This window comes from Rhopalosiphum padi, chromosome 3 (genome assembly GCF_020882245.1).
Source record: "Rhopalosiphum padi isolate XX-2018 chromosome 3, ASM2088224v1, whole genome shotgun sequence".
In the NCBI taxonomy this organism is placed as follows: Eukaryota; Metazoa; Arthropoda; class Insecta; order Hemiptera; family Aphididae; genus Rhopalosiphum; species Rhopalosiphum padi.
This window is the reverse complement of record NC_083599.1, coordinates 58,525,069-58,550,046: the sequence shown is the minus strand read 5'-3', so window position 1 is coordinate 58,550,046 and position 24,978 is coordinate 58,525,069. Positions and strand designations below refer to the sequence as shown.

The window sequence follows — 24,978 nt, the reverse complement described above, 5'->3', positions numbered from 1 at the left end:
CTATAATGTAAGTCGTTATGTCCTACCGGCATCACCACACTACGATCATTATTCGTAAACATGGTTATATTGATTAATAAACGTAGTTATAGTAAAGATAAATTAATAATATAAACTACACGTTTTTCTCGTTTTCGTTAGTTGTGAAACCAATAATGCCTACCTATTGGTTTATATTGATATTTATATTATATTTAAGTTATTTTTTAGCGATATATACATTTATTTACAATTTTTTCCAAAATATGCATTTATTCATAAAAATCCCTAAGTATGCAAAAATATGCAAAATTAAATTGAATTTATCTGATTCTATGTCATACAAAACTAACAAAACGAATTTCTTACTGGGTATGCGATGTGTACGACTAAAAGAAAAAATATGCAAAAGTCATAAACATCCTTACCCTATAGATAAGAAACCTAATTTTCACATATAAAAAAGAACTTTAAATGTGCATTGGACAAAGTCGTTTTTATTTTTCAATATCACTTAAAAAAAGATATTCAAATTTAAAAACATAAAAATAACTAATTTTGCAATATTCTTATATTGACGTTATCGAGAAAAAAGTAAACAGTTTTACTCGGTTAAAGTTTTTCGACTAAAACCCGATAATGTATTTATAATGATATACCTAAGAGAAACGGCTTTAACAAACCATTTATGAACGTGTAACATTCTATTAACATTTTTTTTTTGCGCAGAAAATATTAAATAACATTTAGTATTGTTCAAAGAAAATGGTTTATCTGTATGTATATTGTACACATATTATTACGTATATAAAATATAATATATGGGTGAATCAGTGAAGATCAATCGAAGTAAGTAGATGGAAAATACAAACAATGATGCTAATTAAATAAATGATTACAAGTTATTGTATATACGCTCGTTGATAATAATACGAAATAATATGAAATGCCGAGATTCAACCCGATAGCTCTTGTTGTAATTTCTCGTTTGCGCTAATAAGATTAGAGAGACATCACACTAATCGTAAATGAAATCAGTGAACCAAAGAAATACTACACTACACGTTTAATTATGTCTATATAGATATTACGCGTTTCCTGGTTCGGCAAACACTGACCTATCTATACGCGAACCGTGGTCCGTGGGTTCGAAACGTGACTGTCATTATTAATAAACACGCATTTATAGTGATTTTAGTGGCGTATTTACAGTATAGATACATAACACTATTATACATGTCAAAAACGTCAATCTTTATTTAATATCACTTCGTACAATGATATATAGCATTGTTAACACCCCCCTAAAGCCATAATATTGTATTTATTGTATTAAGACATGAGAACACGTCAGTGAAGTATCTTGATATTATCAGAGACGTCTTTCAGAAGAGGGGAATGTGGAAGTAATCCCTCCCCCATAACGCTTAGCAACTTTTCAAAAATATCGTCTTTATTTTTTATTATTAACTTTTCTGTAACTGAACAATTTTTATATACCTTAATATACAACTGTTTGTGTAATATATTTATATATATATGTATAAATGTATATACTAATAAAAAAATGTGTAGTAACATTTCAATGCAATTATATTATAATATTTTATTGCCTTAAAATGTGACGGTTATTATTGTCTGTCCGTATAAACTCTTATAACACATTTACATAAAGGTATAAATACATATTTTATATGGTAAAAGATTTAAAATCGTACGCAAAGACTATATAATATAAGTATAAGTCATTAGCTCCCCTCCGCCAACCGCCTACAAATTGATCAAGAGGCGCCTCTTGCGTGACAAAACTCGGGAATATAATACACCTAATATGAACACTCACCTGGTCAAGCCCCAAAAGAAATTTTGGAGATTTATCGGGACGGGCAGATCGTTGGCCGTGGTCAAGTCGTTCCAATTCAACGGATTGTTTTCCATGATTGCGAGTTATGGTAACAAAAATAATATAAGAAAAACGAACACAAGCAACGGCGGTGATGGATATCGTGAAGATGAATATGACAGTGATGATGATGACAGTGATGATGATGATGATGATGATGATGATGACGATGACGATGATCTATAAGATTACGCGATCGAAATCAGTGTTCGTCGTCGTCGTCGCCGTCGTCGTCGTCGTACCCGCGGTCCTAGCCGCCGTCTTGGTCGTCGGCGTCTCTGCGATGTGCGGCTGATTGTCTTGGCGGCGGCGGTGCGTCGTTCGCGCATCGCCCGCCAGACGGCTCAATGTGCCGCGGGTTCGCGGACCGACGGGACGGCGAGATCGCGACGCATCTTCGGGACGGGCGGTGGTCACACGTGCCGGTATCGTGCGGCCGTATGAATTCAAATGACCGCAATATGATAATGAAACGACCGGAGCCGCGGCGGCGGTTGTGCTGCGTTACGCGGTCGCGACGTCGCGTTTAATATATTTAAACGATATTATTATAATATATATAATAATATAATAATATATAACCGGAGCGCGGCCGTGGCGATCGATAACCGCTCGGCGACGACGACTGGAACCGCGGCCGTTGCGTTGCGTTTTGCGCGGACGGTGGCGTCGCGACGAGGAGTCGCCGCCGACGACGACGACGACGACGACGACGACGCCGGCGCCGGCGCGCGAGCACCCGCCCGCCGCCTCGCCGATCGTCCGCGCGTTACACTGCCGTTAACAACCCTCACCGCCGCCGCCGCCACCGCCGCCGCCTCCACCACCGCCGAGAGGGATTAAATAATATTATATTATATTGTACTATATATATATATTCTTTACGGTCTCTCTCTCTCTCTCTCTCTCTCTCTCTCTCTCTCCCGAAAACTTTTTTTCCGTATCTGTGAAACGGTCTCGCGTATATGTAGACGATTAAGGCGGCCGATTTCGTCGACGACACTTTCTCGGCGGCCGTGTGTGTGGTGTTAATCATTTTTTTTTTTGTTTTTTTTCACTCCGACTGTGCGCAGTACATCGCAATGTATATAACACGCGATAATATTATATATAGCTGTGGCGTGTGCCCCGACGAGTTCCTCGCGCGCCGTTCCCAAATGAGCGCTAGCAAATATTCGACGTGATAATTATATAACATCGCACAAAATGCGAAAATCTCCGAGAACCGCGACACCAAACAATAATGTTATGCTAATTCTCCTGCAACGGGCCGCGACGAAAACAGTATTACGCGGCTGTTGTGTTAAAATATCGTTTGGTTACGATTCGGTTGTATAATAATATTGATAAATACCCACACTGTTGTATATGCCTATATATATATTTGTAATACCTGCTACTCTATTCGATAGTATATTGGTCATATTACCTTATATAGGTACTCTATAATATATGCGATATGTATATGACAAATATTACGATGTTAGGTATGCGAAATCGCGCGACAAATCAATTGTTATAACAATATTAGATGTGCTGCCCGGAAGGCCAAAAATGTAGATATTTAAAATATTTTATCACGCGTGATCAGTGGCGTAATTATGGGGGGGGGAATATGGGGATATATCCTCCCAGACCTTTTTTTTTTTTAGAATATCCATAATTAAATTCCCGTAAGCACTAAGTTTTAAAAGATTTTAAGATAAGAAATAAGAATTCATGGATATTAATATAATATCATAGTTGAGATTTTTTTTTGATTTTACCCTAATATAAAACTACGATACCTAATTCATCAATTACAATATATGATAAGAAAATTGTACAGCTCATAGTTAAAATATAACACTGATAAATCTACGATTTACGACTCTAGATTAGTATTAAAAGCATGAAATATATCACAAAAACGTGAAACATTGAAATAATATTATAATTTATGAAAAATATATTTAGCTTAATTTATTTGTTACTTTATTGTCTTTGAAAACCATTATTATACCATTTACCTTCTTTAATTAATTTATAATAATGAATTAATATAATATTGTGATCTATGAGATTTAATGGTCAATTGGGGAGGGGGCATAGCCCCACTAGAACAATAGTATAAACTTATATCATAATCCCATCCCAGAACCAATTCCAAATTACGGCACTGCGCGTGATATAACTTAAAATTGTTATTAATACTAAAAGTCATTTTTCAATTCAGCAGTATCTACCGGTAAATACGATTTATTTTTTTAAAGGACTTTTAAATGTTTTTAAGCATATAAGTATAGTGTTCTTAAAAATTAAAAAAAAAATTTTAATTTGTCAGTTTAAATATGACTATATAAATAAATAATATACTTACTGGATTCGTCTAACCAAAATCTAACAGTCAAACGATTAGATCTAAATACCATCTAACCCTTTTTTCAGTAAAAAGAAAACGGACATGTTCACACAAAATCAAATTATAAACTTACAAGAATGAAACCGAATAAAATACAGCTGATGTGATACACATATAACTGTTGTATGGGACTTAAATCCAAGGATTTTTATAATTAATGAAGTATAGCATAAATAAGTTCCCTATAGTTATATACTTTAATTTATACTGTGTGTCCACAATTCAGTTGACTTCGTCCACCGCGCGCAGTTATTACTAAAACTGTGTCTCTTTTATCACCTTACCGTGGTTACTGTATCCAACATATTATGGTACTATTATAATTTATAGTTATTGGCGTTATTGCTATAGCCATTAGTCAGTATACTATTACTATTAGTATACTACTACTACAGCATAATATTATACCTACCTGTAATAGTAGTGCAGTACTATCGGACATGAGATTATGTGTTAACACTTACCTATTATATCAATATGCATGGAACGTTAAATAAAATTATCTAATTCGAGTTGTAATATATACATTTCTTTTTCTTTTTTTTCTATGAGAATATACAATCTGTACATAATATAATATTTGTACAATAAACTTTTAGATTACATGAAATTGGTGGGAGATAACACGAGCGGAAAGGCCGTCCGTAATGATGACGGAACTCCAACTGACGGGAAAAAGTTATATAATATAGATTCGGAAAATCTGAAATATCAAATCCGCGTATTATACGCTGTATATACACATAACTACGTCCCACATTTCCACGCTATAAATCTTGATACGTATAAGTAATACAGTTACAAAGTATTTCATTGCACGACTTGCGGTAAGCGCTCAAAAAATATTATTCAAAATCTGTAGTATACACACATTATTTATTGCAGCAAACTCGTAGTAATAGTATCATTTTTCTTTGACGATTTGCACGGGAGAGAGGGGACCTTTCAACAGTCAACTGGGCCCGGTGCCAATGCCCCGTGCGCGTAAATATGGCTCTGATATTATAATATTATACATAATATTATGAGATGTTATTATCGGGAAGGTGCCGGCGGCGGCGGCGGCGGTATCATTACCTATATACTTACCATTATTGTTATGTAACGTCTTACGCGTACGCTCGGTCTATAAATGTATAATATTATTATCATACGTAATATTATTATTATTATTATTATTATTATTATTATTATTACGTGCTTATCATAATATTAGCCGCCGACGGCACGATGACCCTCCCACCGCGGTTTACGGAACGCGGTCTCGCCGTCGTTCCACACGCGCGGGACAACAGCAGACACCAGTCGCTCCGTCCGCGTCGCACTGCTCGCTACAGCCGAGTGCCGCACACAAACACGCACGTCACATTATTCACAGCTCGCTCGCTCGTCGTCTATTATAATATATAATATACATAATATTCAGTGCTACGCTATACACCACGCCGTCGACGACGCGCGGCCTACGCCGAAAACCGGAAAGGTAAATATTGTTCGACTTCCGCTCTTGCCACCGCCACCACCACCACGTGTAGCTCCTACTAATACCCCGACGTCACGGTCCGCGGCTGCCGCCGACCGCAAGACCCCGCTCCGGCGATGCCGCACCCGCGTGCCCGTGGCAAACAAGCCGGAAATTAAGTTATTTAGGTGTTTATTCCCGTAATTAATTCGACTTGAACCGCCGCCGCGGGTAGCCGTTGCTAAACTTTTCAACTAAAAGTTTTTGCCGAACGTCAGTTCACGCACCGTCGGACATCCTGTGCAAACGCGCGAATAATCGTTGCCGGCTGCACTCGTTAAGTTTTAATATATTATATTGCTACAATATATATGCTTTGCGAATTGATTTTCCGTTCGCCTACAACGAATAGGTATAATCGTTCATTCGTTCCAACGAAGCGATCTCTGACTCGCGCGCAAATCGTTTTCGGCAAATATCGTCTAAACATTACTCTGTGGTACAGGCACACCGCGTGCGTTGATATTATATATACGAGTGTTATCGAATATATAACATCGCGGGTATCGCATTTAATATTTTTTTTACAATAAGTGTTACAACGCCCGTGACATACGTATTTTGTAGTCAAAACGACAGTACGTCTATATAGACGATTAATTCATTAATATTCATGATTATCGTGAACTTTATAATATTATTGACCGGAACAATATTGTTCCGACGTTCTAAACGCGTATATATATGCTAATCGTATACGATCAAAATGCGCATGTGTTTATCCGATATTCAATTTAGTTCTCAATCCTAACGTTGGATAGACTCGTTGGGTAGCATATATACAGTGTACATATAGGTGGTACTTTACGAATTTCAATCGTCCATTCGTCCCCCAAATATATAAATATTATGTCTCTCTATCGTGCAGCAGTAAGCACCATCTACTCGCTGAGCACGCTGTACAGTGTATACTGTTATATACATCTCACATCATTAAGAAAATATTATAAATTGATGAATCCTATTTATATATATATAATTGTATCCTAACCGATATCGACTATAATATACATCGATTTCAGCAATATGTGTATACGAAAAATGCCCAAAAACTAAAACACGTTTTTTTTTTTTTTTAATTACTATTACTTGTTATACTATATTTCTTACAATAATTAAACAAATGATTATTTTAAAATGTTTTCGATTGATATTGTGAGTAAATCTAAACATTATAAAAATAAATTTGTGTTTTATTGGTTTTGGACTCGTTGATGAATGACGAGGTTAAGTAATCCGATTCCGAGTAAAAAATGTCAAAAGGGTTTTGAATAAGTGGCAACTAGTGTATGCTCGTATTTATACGCGAGTGTGTATGTGTGTATGTGTGTGTGGGGGGGGGGGGTATGTAAAAAGAACGATAAATTGTGATTATCGGTTTTGATTACCTGAAAATTGAAAATAAACTGTAAATTGCTACACCGAAAATGTTATCTCGTAGCATTTTATGAGCATAATAACCGTACCAGAAATGGCAGAAATACCAACTGTATATGATGTTATAAAATATGAAGTGGTTTACTGCGCCGGAAGTTTCGTTTTTTTATCAGAATATCAGTGCCCGTAGTGTGGTACAGATTAGAGCGGGATATAGATTGATTATTTTAACAGTATAAGCATTGATTATAAATACTAGTATTTTATATTATATAATGACATTAATATAATATTATTATTATATATTTATACCATAAATACATTATTATCAACAACGATAAAAAATGTATTATACCTTATTACTTATTAGAACGGTGTGAATAAGATCAAAGTATATAAATATCTTAAAATTAATTTAAATATTGTAAAAATATATTATTCCTAGAAAATAATAATATTTATATTGGTGAACATTTTTAAGTTTATTAAAAATAATATACTTATGTTGTAAATTATTAAATCGATAAATTATTATAAGCATAGGTTATGAAGAAAATTTTAAGCATTTTGACAAAAATATTTAAAAAATTATATCAAGGTTATAATATAAACTACATTAATAAATTTAATATTTGATAAAAATGTCATGTATACTCGAGTTGCAACAAATTAACAATACAGACTTTGTCGGAAACTGATTTTTGGTAATTATACTTAAATGAATAATAGTAGAACAATAACAGGCATATTATAGTTGATTTCGTCACTTTTATACTATTCAAAAATTATCTCTTATTCCTTAACTAATTTCAATTTTCTTTTGAAGTAATTTATTCGTTTTGTGGTATACTTAACATTGAAGACTTTAATAAGTATACCTACATTTGTATTGGTACATACTTTACAACATATATAAAATAAGTGACTTCCCAGAATTATTTAACTTTACTGTAGTACGTGGTACACGCTGACGCTGTTTAAATTCGTGTAGTAACTATAGTGGTTCAATATAATATTACGAATGTAGACGCGACGTCGCAATCGTACCTACGTCGTATTTATAAATATATATGTCTCCCACACGTGCAGGATAACTTTAAAATCAATACGTTTAAGTTCACTGCACAAATTATAGTCATATATATGGACCTACGATGTGTATACGTAAAAAAGATTGACAAGTGGTTTTAAAACTGTAATACTTTAATAAAAGTTAAATAAAACAATATTTTCAGTATTATAAAAAAACAATACTTATATTTAAAATATTACTCTTTCATTTTGTGACCCAAAATTAACTTAAAAAAATATCGGAAGAAACGATTTACTGCATGTTTTGTTTTATTTTTATTATATTTATATTATATGTATACTGCAGGTGTGGTTATATTTTAAGAGACATGTTTTATTATTAATTAGATTGAAATATAAATAATAATATTCGTGTCCAATATATTATGAATAATAATATGATACAGGTTGCAAAGATTTTTGAATATTTGTGTATATTACCTTTTTTTTATGCTTTTATTACTAATTCAGAAAGAAAAATGATGAACTTAGACAAATTTAATATCTATATAATATTATTAATAATTTAGCATAAAAAGTTTGCTTTACATAAATTCATTCAAAAAGTTTTATATTTTTTACAAAGTTTACCTATCTATTTATTTATTTTTCTATAATAAACATATATTTTTGCATATAAATTAAATATCGAACGCATAATATATATAAAAATATGTTTTATTTTTTTTACATAATGTATAATATGAATTTTTTTGTTCATTTTCTCAATTTTAACTTTTAAGTACATAAAATAAAACTCATATTCCAAGTTCAATTAAAAATTGATTAATTTAATAATTCAATTAAATTGAATGGTCGTGCCACTAAAACATGTTTAAAGAACCATTAATTCAGTATTGATTCAATAAATATTTAGTGATTGTCCACGCAATCTGGAAATAATGTTTTTAAATTTTTAAACAAGTATTTAAGCACTTTAAACTTAAATATTTTTGTAACATAATACATTAATAAGTATAATGCAAATCAAACTAATTTAAAAACTCAAAAATGTACCTATACATTCTCATGTATGACCTAAAAGTAAGAATACAATCATATTAACTATATAAATTAATGTATTTAGTACCTACTTAATACTAGATAATATAATAATATATTAATTGTACCGTGGCCAAGGATAAACGTTGTTAAAATAATGTTTTTCTCGAAAGTTTAACTCACGAACACACCGCATGTGTTTTGTTTTCAAAATCAGAACCCTCGTGAAATCAATACTTGGGAAGTTGGGAAAAGTAAATGATTCTGGCAAAGCCGTGATTGGACTACTATAGTGGTCTCTGCACCCATTTTAAAACAATATAAAATTAATTCTATAGCCTATAAAAAAAAAATTATAGTTTATTTAATCAACTGATTATTGGTGATAGTCAAGTATGTATATACCCGTTAAATATAAACATAGTTTGGTAGGTATAATAAAGCAAAAAAACTTTTTAAATACCACGAAAATCCGTACATTTTATCTCAACGTGGGTGCTCAATTTTTCTTTTATCGAGTGTTTTACGTGATATGAATATAAATGAAAAATGGATTTTTTAATCAACACTTATCCCGAACCCTTCCGCGTCATGAATTCATGTGCCAGGACGACATCGTGTGAAACAATAGTTTCGTACTTGCGTACAATGGAAGTTTGGGAAGTAAGAGCGGGTGCCGGGTGGCCCATAATATTATATAGGACGTGGCCAAGTGCAGACAACCACGACTGCAAACTCTCATGAATAGCCATTGTGTTAGACTATCGATCGTTTATTTAACAAATGTATATATGTATATTATTATCACACTGGTAAACACGTCGTCTTGTCCGACAACGGTCCACGCGCGAGAGAACAGCTACATGGTTAGTATACACAGTGACCACAGACGTGACTCCAAAAAGTCCAAAACCACCGGCTATTCTGTACAGTTCTACACAACCTACTCGATATACAGTATCATGAATATAAAAAGTGATCTTTTTATTCCTAAACAGTAATATTCTATGTATTTTCTTTCATATAATTTATAGTCAACATTTTCATACAAAAAAATCATAATATTTATATCGTAATAATTTTTCGATTTACCTATCCCAACCTAACCTGCTAGGTACCTATTATTTTTATTTTTATAGTTTAAAAGACAATATTATTTCATCAAAGTAAATGTAAATTAAGCAGTAAATAAATATACAATATACATGCACCAACGGTTTTTAAACATGTCTGTGCTACTCTTTATACAAATTATGCATATAATAAGTGAACAACTCAAAAAATATAATTTTTTTTAAATGATATGTGTATGATCAAAAATATATAAGTAATTTTATTAAGAAAATTATCGTTTATTGATAATATACAATTATTATTTAAATATAATATATGTAATAAGTATATATAGTATATACAAATAAAATACCATTACGATGAACATTTTCTCTTTTCCGCAATACCAGATAACTGTGGTCGATTCACATTTCTACCAGTATGAATTTAAAAGGTTTATTTTTCCTGTTTTCATCAGTAAATACGTATAAGTAAATAATAAAATACAAAACTACGTAATCATACGTATTATATACTATAATTTTAAATTCAACTTTCTATAATATAAGAGAACCAATAATAAAGGTATTGATTATAATAATTATTAATATTAATAATGTTGATTTTTCTTTAATGTTTACTATAATTTTTTATAGTAGAAAAAGTAATCCAGTAATCTTGTGCTTATCATATACTTGGTAATAAATAATATGTAATCGAGTCAAGTAATTTTACATTTTCTTATATTTTCGTATAATTCATACATTTAAAACTAGTCCAACACCACTCAAAATGTACTACATTAAAGATATTATTGCATTAAGGTAGTTTAAAATTAACTTTAAGTTTAATATTTTCATTAAGCGTAAGCCACCAAAAAAACTATGTCATTATTGAACTTTTAAATTTATAATTATTAATATATATATTATATTATAATTATTAATTATTTAATGTTAATTGTTAAAATAACATTCAATTCAAATTAATTTTTCTCAGAAATAAATATTTTATAAAAAAAATTCCCAAATAAATCACACTTCAATTTATGGCACACCATTTTTTCATAAAATAGTTTTTAATTCTTGCCATACCTCAAAATATTACTGAATGTTAGAAATTTTAAAGTTTTACGAATTATTTATAAAAATGCAAACATAATATAAGATATTAAAATTGTTTTCCCATTATTCAATTTCTATATTTTCAATTGAGTCTCATTCGATCAGAATTTATGTTGTTTTTTTCAAGTTATTGTTATATAGCTTTTTAGTTATTACTATAATTACATTTTTTATTGTATGTTTTCTTTTTAAATAAAATCACTATATCAAGAGAAAAATATTTAATTTTTTTTTTATATATCATGTTTTATTGTACTCATAATTAACATTGTAATAACCTAGTGTAACATAAAAATCGCATACAATTACAAATATTTTAATAAAGTCATAAATATATCAATATCAATATATTATATTGTTATTTTATATTTTTATAGTCATCCATTAATTGAAAAGTGAACTTTAAGGTATCATACAGGTGGTACACTAGAATAGGAAAATGTCGATTTTGTAATTTTCTCAAAAGCTTATTAAGCAGAGTTGACGCCCACTACCACATTGTATTCAATATACTATATATTATATATTACCTTATAGAAACCATTAAACATCTCACGTATTCGAAATGATTTTGTAAAACTTGTTTTCTGAATATTAACTAAATAGATTTTTGTTTTAATTTTTTTAATTTTGTTTCATGTTAGACTTTATCAAATTACATATGTATTAGTTATTTCGATTGTTGAGCTGTATTTTATTTATCTATAAATGTTTATCAAAAACAAAAATACAACTCAATACATTTGATTACTTAATTTATTTTTAGCCCGAAATAGGGCGCTGCTATAATTCATACTTTAATGTTTAAATTTTAAATCAATAATAAATTATCATCGGGAATCGAAACTTAAAATCATTAGATAGCAGTTTTAATTGCAATTCTAGTCAAAAACTCCCTAATGAGCAATTCGAAAATCGATTTCCACAAATGACTGAATAAATATGTGGAGTTGATTAAAATTTTCAAGTACTCTAATTCCCGAAAGAGTGTTCAAATTTACCAGCATTATGGAAAAATTTTTATTTTTTGACATTATTATTTTATTATATTGAAATTTATTTATAAAAAAAATAATATATTTGGTTAGCCATCGCAATGCAACCTCTCTGATGGCGATAAAAAGCGGAAACTATCATTATACATATATATATATATATTACAACAAAAATAAAATTAAAAATTAAACATATTAGTATATTACTATTTCTTATGTTAATTAAAGAAAAATATAAATCGTAAGGTTGAGTAAAGTTTTAATTTTTGACTCCACTTTAAATTTTTACATATTTTCATTTAAATATCGATTTACTATCGACATTCGTTAATTAAAAGGATAAAAGTACAATTCAAGTAATTATAATATTATAATGTTACTATAATATATATTATTGCATAAATAACCATCGGCCAAGTATTATCTATAATTTGAAAGATATAAATAGATAATTTGTTATTTTAAATAAGGTAAATGATAAAAAATATATAGTAAGTGCAAGCGTTGTACAACATAATATTATAATAGGTACATTACAAGTAATAAACAAGCGGTTTTATCGTACTGACGAATGACAGTATAGATATATATATCAAATATATTGAGTCTATGTTTATTTTGACTTTCGTGGTTTTTTTTCGTGTTTTTTCTGGCACCTGCTATAATATATTATATCATAATATTATGTTTTATGTACCTACATGTAAAATGTATTTATATCAATACGGAGACGAAAGTCGACAGATGTGACAAAATCAGACTTCCAAATGTTTACAAGCCCCATAGGTATTAAATTTAAAATTTTTATATATTACCTTAAATATACATTCAAATAGTTATCAAATTTTCATGATTTTAATGAATAACGTAAATATTTGAACTTTAAATAGGTACTTAAAAAAAAATTTGAGACTATATTTTCTATTTTTTTTTAATAGTATTATATACAACATGTAAGGAACCTTATATTATTTTTGTACGCATAAAAACAAAAATATATCTTATTAAAGTCAAAAAAATATTATTCGTTTATGAGTTATAACAAAAAAAATAAAAATAAAAATATTTGTACAGCTCTGTTAAGTATAAAAAAATACACATAATAATTATGTGTATTTTTTTACCAATTATTGGTGTATCAATTAATTTATCACCACTCTGAATCTTATATATATATTACAAATAGAAAAAGCCTTATAAAATCTAGTTAATATAGGTTATAAAATATATTCTTTGATTTATATCGATATTTTAATTTACATTTACTTATATTGGAAAATGATATCATGTATATTTTTCGTTATTGATTGAAGTTTCTATCTATCTATATAAAAGAATATATTATATTTGTGTTTTGGTACATTTAGATATGTTCTTTGACAAATGTACCGATGATCTATTGAAGAATTCTGAAAACAGACTTGAATTTGTCGTTAAGTCTACTTGAGATCGATTTTCCAACATTTTTGATTGTATCACCTTAAATTCAAAAAAAGCCATATCGTCATATTTCAATTTTCGAAGAAATTATAAGAAGAAAAAAAAAGCAGAAAAGTCGATCTCAAGTAGACTTAACAACCGATTCAAATGTATTTCCAGATTTCTTATCGCTCCACTAGATCAACCGCGATACGATTGGCAAAAAACACGTCTAAATTTCCATGTTTCTCGTGTGTTAGACAAAGACAAAAACGATCGGTATAGATCACTTTTAACAAAGGAAATTCTTGTAACAGTGAAATTTAAAAAAAAATAGCAATAGAAATTCGTACTTATGTGACCATTTGAAAAATGTGTAAAGCTGATATTGGTCATTTAAATTAATTAAATATCCCGATAGATATAAATGTCACATTTACATAGAGAAACTACTTATTATTTCATGAAGTGAATGACCACTCATAATACCATAATAGTTACAACTTTTTACCATTTCGTGAAATGGTTGAAATTATTTTTATCATAATTCATATTTTTTTATTTTATCATCAAGTATATGTTTTTATTATAAAATATACATAGATATCCATTATGTCCTTAAAATCAAGTATTGAGTAGGCAAATTGGTACGTTGGACATGGACATATTATGTTAAGATTATAGATCAAAAAACAAATAAGACCCGAAGGTCTTCAATATGTTCAATCCAAAAACACTGTTCGTTTTATCGTTTATACATTATGTAGAAAGAAGTCTCCAAATCTTATAATGTATTATTTGAAAATAATTTAAAAGTTGGATTGAAAAATTCTAGACTTGTAATAAATTAACATTGATAAAGATATTACCTTTGAGAAAGAAATCAAAGAAAATTTAAAAAATTTAACGGTTAATTATACATTTAGTGTAAAATAATAATAATAAATAAAATCAACCAAAATTTGGTGAAAAAGCATAAAGAAGCAGAATCTATAATTTGTAAATTATGTTTCAAAAAATATTCATAGTTATAATTCTTAACTTTGAACAAATAACTAATTATGTAAAAAATAGATTATCATAATGAATACATTTTTTTGTCTTCATCTTAGTTATTATAAAGTAATTTTAATTTTAATTAAATACATTTTAGAAAAATATAAAAATAATACATAACACAAATCAATTTTTTTCACCTGCGAAAAATTAAAAAAAAATATTCCTATAATAGGTACTAAAACAGTATGAGTGATTTCAGTGAATGAGACATTATGTTTTTGAAAATGTTTAATTTAAATAATTTTAAGTTATTATAACACAACATTTTTGGAAAAAATATTAACTTTTTTTATATTTATTTAATTTTTTTTTACTATTTTTATTAATTTTGTTTCAGGATAATTCTATAGTTTATCAATTCACAGAAGATATCAATCTGTTGACTATAAAAGTATAAAACATATGTAATATGTCGATGAAATTTAACGTGTTGATTTTATTTTCAATTATTGTACAAGTTTCTCTTTCGACAATAATTATGGCCGATAATCCCACGGTGTAAGTACCTAGTATATCAATAAATAAATAATACAATTATAAAACAATTACACAGCGGCAACAAATGATAATTACAACGTGTCATATACGTATATGTCCCACGCATACATGTAGTTGTAAATTTGATAAAAAAAAAATAATAGTTAATAATATTAATGATTTTACTATTACAATTGTATAATTTTTAATCAAGGACTATACAGTATACACGCTTATACCATATAACTATATAAGTACAAGTAAATACTAATGTAATAGCTTATTATCATAAATAATAGAAAAACATAATTTTAATATTTTTACCTATATGTATATTATTTTTGTATAACTGTGCTTAAATGTATATTTTCGTTTATTATGAGATTCTGATTTATTAACTGAAAAAATTACACAATATAACTATAATATAATTACTGTGGTAATTAAATAGTTAAGAATGAACGATCATAAATTAAAACAAAGGAAGTCGTTGATTGTTGTAATAAGTAATTACTAATCAGAATTTGAGGAAAGGTTAAATGTTTACAAGTAAAAATAGTAGTAATAGTACAATAAATGTGTGTTATAGGGTATATTGTATAATAATTCATTACAATCATAATATTAAACGCAAAGGCAAAGCTAAGTTTAAAGTGTTGATAAAACTAAACTTAAAACATTTTTAAGTTTTAACAAATAAATCGCGCGTTTAAATACAATTCGATTATTGTCTTAGAGCAAAATCATTAATGACTAAGTTTAAAGTAAACAATATTTCGGAGATAACCTCATATTCGTATTATAATAATACATTAGTGTTTAATAAAAAAAGTTACACTTATTTTTAAAAATAAAATTAAATAAAAGGTGTGTTGTACCGTATAAATCCATCAAGAAATATTTTTAGTATTCAAAAAACGAATATGAGGTGATGAATATTCTATGTATACTAATACTACTTACTCATACAGCAGCATTGTGTATCACCATTTTGTACATTAATTTAATAAAAGCTGAATAATACTTAACACATTTAACTGTGTTTATTTTTAATTTTTAGATCAAGTTTGTTGTTATTTGATTTTCAAAATGTAACCGATTTAAATAACTGGACAGAACAATCTGACACTGTAAGATCAGCAGGAAGGTCAAAAGCATCATTTGACTTATATAAAACTCAAACTAAACAGTCTGCAATCTTATTCACATTGCTAAATCCACTACCAAACGGTGCATGTTTCGGTGGCGTCCGTACAGTAACACAACTAAACCTCGATGGATATGAATATTTATCATTTTTATGCAAAACCACAGGAAATGCCACTACATATAAAATTATTTTAAGGCACAATAATTTGAACGACGAGCCAAACCCAACTTTTGAACAAAAGTTTAAGGTATAATTATTAATTATATTCTAATGTAACTTTGATATAGATTTACAACTATTTTCAATGTGCTATTTACAATGATGTTAACAGGTTAACACTGATTCAGATACCACAGTAAAAATGCCAATTTCACAATTCAAACCCTATTATAGAGGTAAAATAATAAATGATGGACCTACATTAAATGTGAAAAATATTACCTCATTTGGCATTCAAGTGGCTGGTGGCGTTTATGAAAATTTTAAACAATCAGGCTTATCGTCATTAGTGGTGGATCAAATATGGGCAGAGCCTTACGGAGATGCAAACTGAACAATTTTACATCATCAATTATGACTTAAACAATACGAATTTCGGTCAACCATTATACTTATGACTTATTGGATATTATATCTTTATGTGGACAATTAAAATATATTGTATAGAGTATGTGGTACTTTGTTCAATTCAACTAAAATAACCAAATCTTACTTTATTATTTCCAACCCAATTAAATATAGAGAAATTAATTACCTATTTATAATGTATAATATTGTATTTTTATCTATTTTCTACCCTCGTAAATTTCTGTTTGAAGTATTTGATAAAGAACGTAAAGTTAGAATTACATTGTTAACTGAACTTTTTAAAACAAATCCAACTATGTTCAAATAGACTTGTAGAATATAATTGGAATTCCTTTGAGCCCCTATTTTAACTGCCTCATATTAAACTTTGTACTGTCAATTTCACACTTGCCGACATTACAATTTTATTAAAACCTTCCAACAATGTTTAAATTGACTTGTTGGACATTGTTATTAGTAACATTTTGGAATTTTTAGTAGTCCCTCTATTTGTTTATTTAACTTCGAACTGTTAATTTCACACTTGGCACATTACATTTGTCATTTTGATTGTACAAATAAAAAACTATAACCGAATAAAAATCATCCAACAATATTTATCAGAGTTTAAATTAATGTTAAAAGTTGAATTTAATGACAAATTTTAAATTTAAGTTGATTTTAATGTTAAAATTGAAATTGAATTTAGAACTCAAATAGTCAAATTTACTATTTTTAAATACGAAAAAATGTTGTTTATACGATTACGAGAGAAATAACACAATTACCTACAGATATAGAAAATGCAATCTTTTATAAGAAAAAATAAATTAAATAATTAAAACGTTATAATTAAAAATAGTAAAAATTAAATAAATTACTTGGAAAAGACAATCACTCAACCTACTATTACTAGTCATTAATAAAATCACTAGTTTCAATATTTCAAACATTATAACCTAAACCTTAATAACTAAAAACACTAAACACTAAAAAAATAATTATTAAACAACGTACCCACAAAATTAAGTTGGATTATAAATAAATAATGTGTACGGAATGAAAAGTTTTTATAAAACTGAGAATGAAGAGTCAAAATTATGGAATCTATGTCCTATGGTTACTCCCCTTTAATATTAAATGATGATTAATTGATGTTTGATAATTGTCTGTTGTCAAAACGAAATACCCTTTATAATCTCGGATTATCCAATGTAATCCCAGATAGGTCAATAGGTTAAAATTTTAACAAAGCTTTTATTGCTTTTAAGAATTTATAGAAGAAAGATTTAAAATAAAGTATGCAGCAAACCAAATGTTATTTAATGATAAAATTGAATCATTAGGTCACGGTACAGCTTATTAACTTGACAAAATTTAAAAATTACATTAAAATATAAAAGCAGTTACCAAGTTTAAATAAGAAAAAACTCAAAAAGGTATTAGATCTTTCATAGAAATGTACTCAAATTACAGTATATGTAAAATATAATAAAATTAAATAAAAGTTATAAGAACACAATATAATATTTTTAAATTACAACAATTTTATTAAATAACTAAAATTGTTGTTGTTCATTCAAATATCTAATATCGTATAAATTTAAACCTGAAATGTGTATAAAAAACAAACTTTATACATGTATATTGTATATAATGTATTTTTTTATCATAGTGTGAACTATTTTTGACGAACCTCATTAGGTTAGGTTACACATTTTATGATCCACCTCTCAGAAAATTTATCATATGCCAATATGAATACTTATGTTTTGTCGATAATAAAAAATATGTTTATTCAACTTAATGCCTTTTTTAAAACAAATCACAATTTACAATTTACGTATAAGTCAATATTTGCAACTATAAGTGATGTATAATGACCGGACTCCAGATATCTGACTTCGATATCCCTAACCACCTGCCGAGCTCTTATTTCGATGTCCTGATAGATAGTCCCTTCCAATAAGAGTAGTAGTTGTGATTATGGCGAATCTTGGCAAAATGTTAGTGATTTCACTGTAACATTTGGTATTCTAGTCGATGCGTTTCCTTATGATGGTAAATACCTAAGGTTTTCCATTGAGACGTGTGTATCTGGTTTTCATTTATTTGCTATATTAAACTCGTACAATGTAGGCTACGTTTTTCACAATGGGTTTCGCATGTATTTGTTTCTAATTTCCTAATTATATGTGTCATCTTTACCTTTCGTATTTAAGATGTTAAAATTATTTTACTATTCTAGAAATTTACTAGGCACTTAATACGCACAAAAAAACGCATATGCTTATAGAATTGCCTACACCTGACTCCTTCGACGTTCAAATCGGAAGGTATACTCAATAACATAATATTCCAAATCCATGTTCCAGCAATTCTATTTATCCAAAAATACATTTTTCAAGACATTTTAATCGCTAGATTTACCTATACAGCTATATAGACTTATTATAACCTTTTTCTTTTATAACTTTTTTTATTGTGCTTCCTATGCCTACTCATTGACAAAAATGTCCCGCTTAAAATAATAAATTTATACGATATATGATATATATATATAGTTGATCATTAAATTAATTCATTATTAACATTGTACGTGAGTTAAAAGTACGTGAATCAAAATTCCGTAACATTATGGTTTTTGATGTAATAGACCAAGATGTCGATAAATCGCTTATTAAGAAGCCGAACATCAATATTTATTTTCTCTATCCATCTCTCGCATAATGTGGGAACAAAGATATTCCGAATTACCACGATTACGATTTACGACTCTGGTTCAGTTTAGAACAAAGCCACCAAGTATATAATATGTATTTTATAAGAAAAATATTTTCTATATATTAACAGGATATAGACTTTTATTATTCACATTTTTGAATAAGTTATTTATGGTTAAAATTATTTTAAATTAAATACATGCTTATATTTATATAAAAAATAAATATTAAAAATCTATCCGATCAATGCACGGGAAACATTTTTCTTTTAAAAAATATATGATTAATGCCTTTTCCTTAAAGTTTAGGGCCTAAACTGTATTAGAGAGTCGTAATCGTGGAAATACGGAATATCTTTGTTTCTAATTATGTGGGAAATAGACAGAAAAAACAATTGTTGATGTTCGGCCCCTTAATAATTTATAGTATAAAATGATTAATAAATCTGAATTTTACACATACAACTATCCTATTTGGGTATAGACTATCTACTAAACTTAGTTGTGTTGGACTCAATGCATAGGTTCAAACTTTATTATAATCGTCTGAAATTCAAATTTTGATGAAATATATATTTATACAAAATATAACAATTTTAGTTATTTTGTTAAAAAATATTTGTGGGAACTGGGAACTTGAAATTGTACATATATATTTTATTATATTTTACTATATGCAATGGAATTTTCAAAATATATTTTGATTAATACATTTTAGATTATTGTCTACTTACACAATATTACTAATGGTAAAATTAATTAAAATAATAGCAATATAAATATAATATATTATATGATAAATAAACTTAATAATTTAGGCTGATAAAATAAACCATAGAATCGTTTTATTATTTTTTTAAAAGGTTCTATCTTCGCAGTTAGATTTAAGTATAAATATAGTTTGAAAAATAAAAAACATTTTGTCTTAAGTTATAAAGTATACTCGTATTTATTAAACACGCATATTAAATTTTAGGACAGACAATAAATACTCTACCCGAAATGTTAGTTTAAACTTTAAATTAAACGTATTGTTTATATAACAATTAACAACATTTTATTACTGGAAATTACTTATACAGGCGACAATGTTACATTTACTTTTTTTGCAACGTTGACCTGTATCGTAAAATTTAGTTTGGATTATCAAACTTACCTACGATTTCTTATTTGATAATATGTACTCGCACTAAATATGCACTATAATACAGTATACTCTATACCTACTGGGTCTTACCTTGGTACCAACCACAGACTTCTATATAATACATTATATATTATATAGAAGTCTGTCAGTCTGTAGTACCAATATATAGTAAGTGATAGATAGGATATCTAAGATACTGTGATATAGAGATATAGAAATGATTTTAAAAAGAGACCAACATGGTGTTGTTACATTATATCCTTCGGTTTCTTTGTGAATCATCTACTTCTTATGGGCGGTTATTGCGAATATTACGAATCTAGGAATAAATGATCGTGTTTGAATATTCTAAAGAATACTCATTCTTTAATCTTTAGCATATTGATAAAAAATAAATAAATAATGACTATAATTATACAACTCGGCGTTAAAATATTGATATAGTGTTTCCAATTATTAAATGTATACAGTACACACTATTTTATTTATAGTGTAGCATATCCGATTGTGAAACAATCGACGTGCATTGTTGAAAATATGTGAGAATAAACTAATAACAGATTATCAATATTTTTTTTTTTATAACAAACCTCTATAAATATATTTAGTGATTATAAAATTATTAAAAAAAATACAAAGTTCAATATAATTCAATTTAAGTCGTATATAGGTTAGGTACTCCGTACTCAAATAAATAATAAATACACTTTACACCGCTTGAGTTTACGATTTTACATAAGTACCTACTCGACTCACCAGTCACCAGTCGACAGGTGCTCCAGGTGACAAATAAAAAAAAAATCTGAAAATACACTTGCAGATTCCTTTCTATATAGTATATATTGTCGGATTGTCCTCCCTCCCCTCGTGGAGATCAGAAATCTTCGTGATATACTGATATTATATTCTTATTTTATAATTCGGACTACTGCATGTATAAAAAATACCTGCAGGTACCGCGAAAAAATAACCACGGAAAAAAATACCCTATATGAGATTTTGTAAGATTTTAAATGATTATATTTGTTAATATTCAAAACTAAAATGTATATTCTAATTAATATTATATACGTTTTTTTATTTATTTATATATTATTGACCGTAATTGAAAAAATTGACTATTTTTTTAAAATTATTATATTATTGAAATCGTATAACACATTTATTGTGAATTTTTTTTATTTATATGCATATTATTGACCGTAATTGAAAATATTGACTATTTATTATTAATATTATTATTATTACTATATTATTTATTTATTTATTTATTTATATATTATTGATATTTCAAACTAATTTACTAAGTAACATGGGAAGATTAGGAAGTCCATGATTTAACAATATAAATACAAATATAGGACTTATAGATACATTAAGATATACCATATCTTAAGAGGACGTCGCACCCGCAATATAGTGTGCTTTTAGTTTTGATATTAGAGTGAATTGACCTATTATCAAACTTTTAGGTAATAACATTATCTGTGTTCTCTCGTTAGTTTTTATGATACTTTATTTTTAGGTGAGTTATATGAGTATGAAAAATATTAAATATTTGAAAATGCTCATAATTCACTTAAAAATTAAAATACAGTGAAACCTGTATAAAGTGTAGGTATATAACGGATAGTCATAGGGACAAAAATAATTGTCCGTTATAGATGACAGGTGTCCGTTTTCGACAGGTTTCAGTGTTTTATAAATAAAATTAGAAACATATCTGTTTAAGGAAAAATTAAAATTGTGTATGTATATTATATTAATATTGTACATATTATTATAATCTTTATCATTATTATTATATTATTAAATTTTACATATACGTAATAAATTTAATTTTAATATTTATCAGCAAGTTTACGAATAGACAAACCACTAGACTCTTTACAACGAATAATGTTCACCTTTGTTTTAACTTGAAAGATTTACACGGTATGATAAGTGCCATTGCTAAGAAAAAAAATGTAAACTCTGACTGTTAACCTATATAGAAACTGAATAAAAACATTAGAATTACTTATGGTTTTCTTTTATGCGTATTACAATTTATTTCTGGATTTATATCTGTTTAATTGTATCTCAACTTCATAAATTCAATAGGTACTCGCAATTGACGTTTTCGAAATCGACGATAATGCAATCGGTCATAATCTGTGTTTTCACGTGTTGTGCTTTGTATTGACACTATTTCGTAGTTCATAAATTCATAATATGATATTACATTTAGATTTTAGATTTGAACTAGGATTTTTGTTCGTTCTGAAATCACCGGGGTAAAATATTAGTGTCAGTGTCTGTAATACAAAAAGTCCGTTATAGACAGGTCAAAATACATTGGAATGCCTATCTTTTTGCCAGGACCTGGTCATTTTGTCCGTTAAGAGAGGTGTCCGTTGTATACAGGTGTCGGATGTGTCTGTTAAGTCAGGTTTTACTGTATTTTATAAAATATTCTCATACACGTAACAATTAGAATATACATTTTAGTTTTGAATATTAAACAATTATTATTATTTAAATCTTACAAAATCTCATGTGGGGTTATTTTTCCGTGGTTATATTTTCGCGGGGTTATTTTTTAGGGGGTTTTTTTCAGGGACTAAATTTCCGGGGTTATTTTTTCTGGCGTTATTTATTAGGCAAATCATAATACCTACCTCAGCATGGACTGGTTGCCTCGCAAACACTGACGGAATAACAATTATTCATATAATATTATGTTTATGTACGATGTACCTATACTTCCTTATTTCTTTATTTTATTATTTTTTATACTTATTTGATCTTGTGATTTAAGTAATAATTTCACCGTGTTGATTTTTACAATGTCATATTCATGAAGATTATAAAGATGCTTAATTATTGCAGCAATAAACATGTTTTTACATAGTTAAATCCATGTTTATCCATTATTCATAAAATGCATGAGCTTATAACGTTAACTGAATAATAATCCGTTATATTTTTTATTCATAAAATAACGCAAAGTACTAGCATTATTAAATTTACTACCTATGTAGTGAGAAACAATCCTATCGTAAATCCTGGCGATTACGAACCGTATTATAGGTATAATAATTACGTGTGATCGTCATGTTAAGTATACACATTACACACAATTATAGTATACAAATAATAGGTAATATATCGTGGTATATACCTTATAAATTATAATGTAGACAATATAGTTTAAGTAAATTTAAAGCGATACTAAACAAATGATGATTGTATGTTGCATACACCAAGTCTATAAATAAATGACCAGATATAATGTTTGTTGAAACGGGCAGGTATTACCACAGGTATATGAGTTATATAACTCCTTATAAGGACAAAATTGAAATAAAGTAAAATACGGGATACTAATAAAATAAAAATATTCAATCTCATTATAAATATGTCTGTGGTTGCATACATATAGAAACCATCACGAAATCGGGACGAAAACCATAGACGGTTAACAGTTAAAATCGGTACATTTTACAGTCCTGACGCTGCACAGCAGACATTTAACCGAATAACAACTATGAAAAATCGGTACTGTACTGCACATTATAAAATCAGGACGTCTGCGGTAGTCACGCTAACACCAAGTCTCTTCGTACAATATATATAAGTAGGTAGGTAGAGGTGTTCATTGTGTTCGACGGACTGCAGTGTGTTATATGCGCGGCCAACTCTCTCTCTATACACATTTATTAAACGTATAATATTATGTGCAGGTGACGATCATAACAGGTCGCAGGACACCAGGTGCAACATCTTTTATTGTTGGTACGTGGGTGGGTGGGTTCACGTATGCAGTGATTCATTCAGCAACACCATTATATATTTACATATACAACCGCCACCACTCCTACTACCTACAGAGCGTTTAATATTAATATACTACCTCGCCACTGCTGTACGAGCTGTTTCTGATTTCGAGAGGAAATATTATATTATTCGAATCATCGTCAAACAAGCGGACCCGTTTTTATAAAAACCTACGCGACTGCGCATCGCAA

General features: G+C 28.4%; 2 protein-coding genes across 3 annotated transcripts in view; one reads left to right on the top strand and one right to left on the bottom strand.

The window, feature by feature from the left end:
- The window catches only part of LOC132927585 (protein unc-80 homolog), a 41,856-nt gene extending 39,324 nt beyond the window's left edge, over positions 1-2,532 (bottom strand). For both annotated transcript variants that reach the window (XM_060992139.1, XM_060992140.1), the window contains exon 1: positions 1,823-2,532. In XM_060992139.1, coding sequence (XP_060848122.1) covers positions 1,823-1,917 — 95 coding nt within the window. In that variant the 5' untranslated portion in view covers positions 1,918-2,532. The remainder of the gene's footprint in view (positions 1-1,822) is intronic.
- Positions 2,533-5,577: 3,045 nt separating this feature from the next.
- On the top strand, positions 5,578-17,202 carry LOC132927440 (uncharacterized). The gene is made up of 4 exons (XM_060991970.1): positions 5,578-5,766; positions 15,243-15,403; positions 16,443-16,779; positions 16,864-17,202. The coding sequence occupies exons 2-4, from the start codon at positions 15,315-15,317 to the stop codon at positions 17,083-17,085; spliced, it is 648 nt and encodes a 215-aa protein (XP_060847953.1). The 5' UTR covers positions 5,578-5,766; positions 15,243-15,314; the 3' UTR covers positions 17,086-17,202.
- Positions 17,203-24,978: the final 7,776 nt, after the last annotated feature.

Bases quoted from the DNA above. Each gene is read 5' to 3' on its own strand.
- LOC132927440 (XM_060991970.1), top strand. From the start codon at position 15,315: ATGTCGATGAAATTTAACGTGTTGATTTTATTTTCAATTATTGTACAA. The intron at 15,404-16,442 runs GTAAGTACCTAG...TTTAATTTTTAG, and splicing joins ATGGCCGATAATCCCACGGT to ATCAAGTTTGTTGTTATTTG. The intron at 16,780-16,863 runs GTATAATTATTA...TGATGTTAACAG, and splicing joins CTTTTGAACAAAAGTTTAAG to GTTAACACTGATTCAGATAC.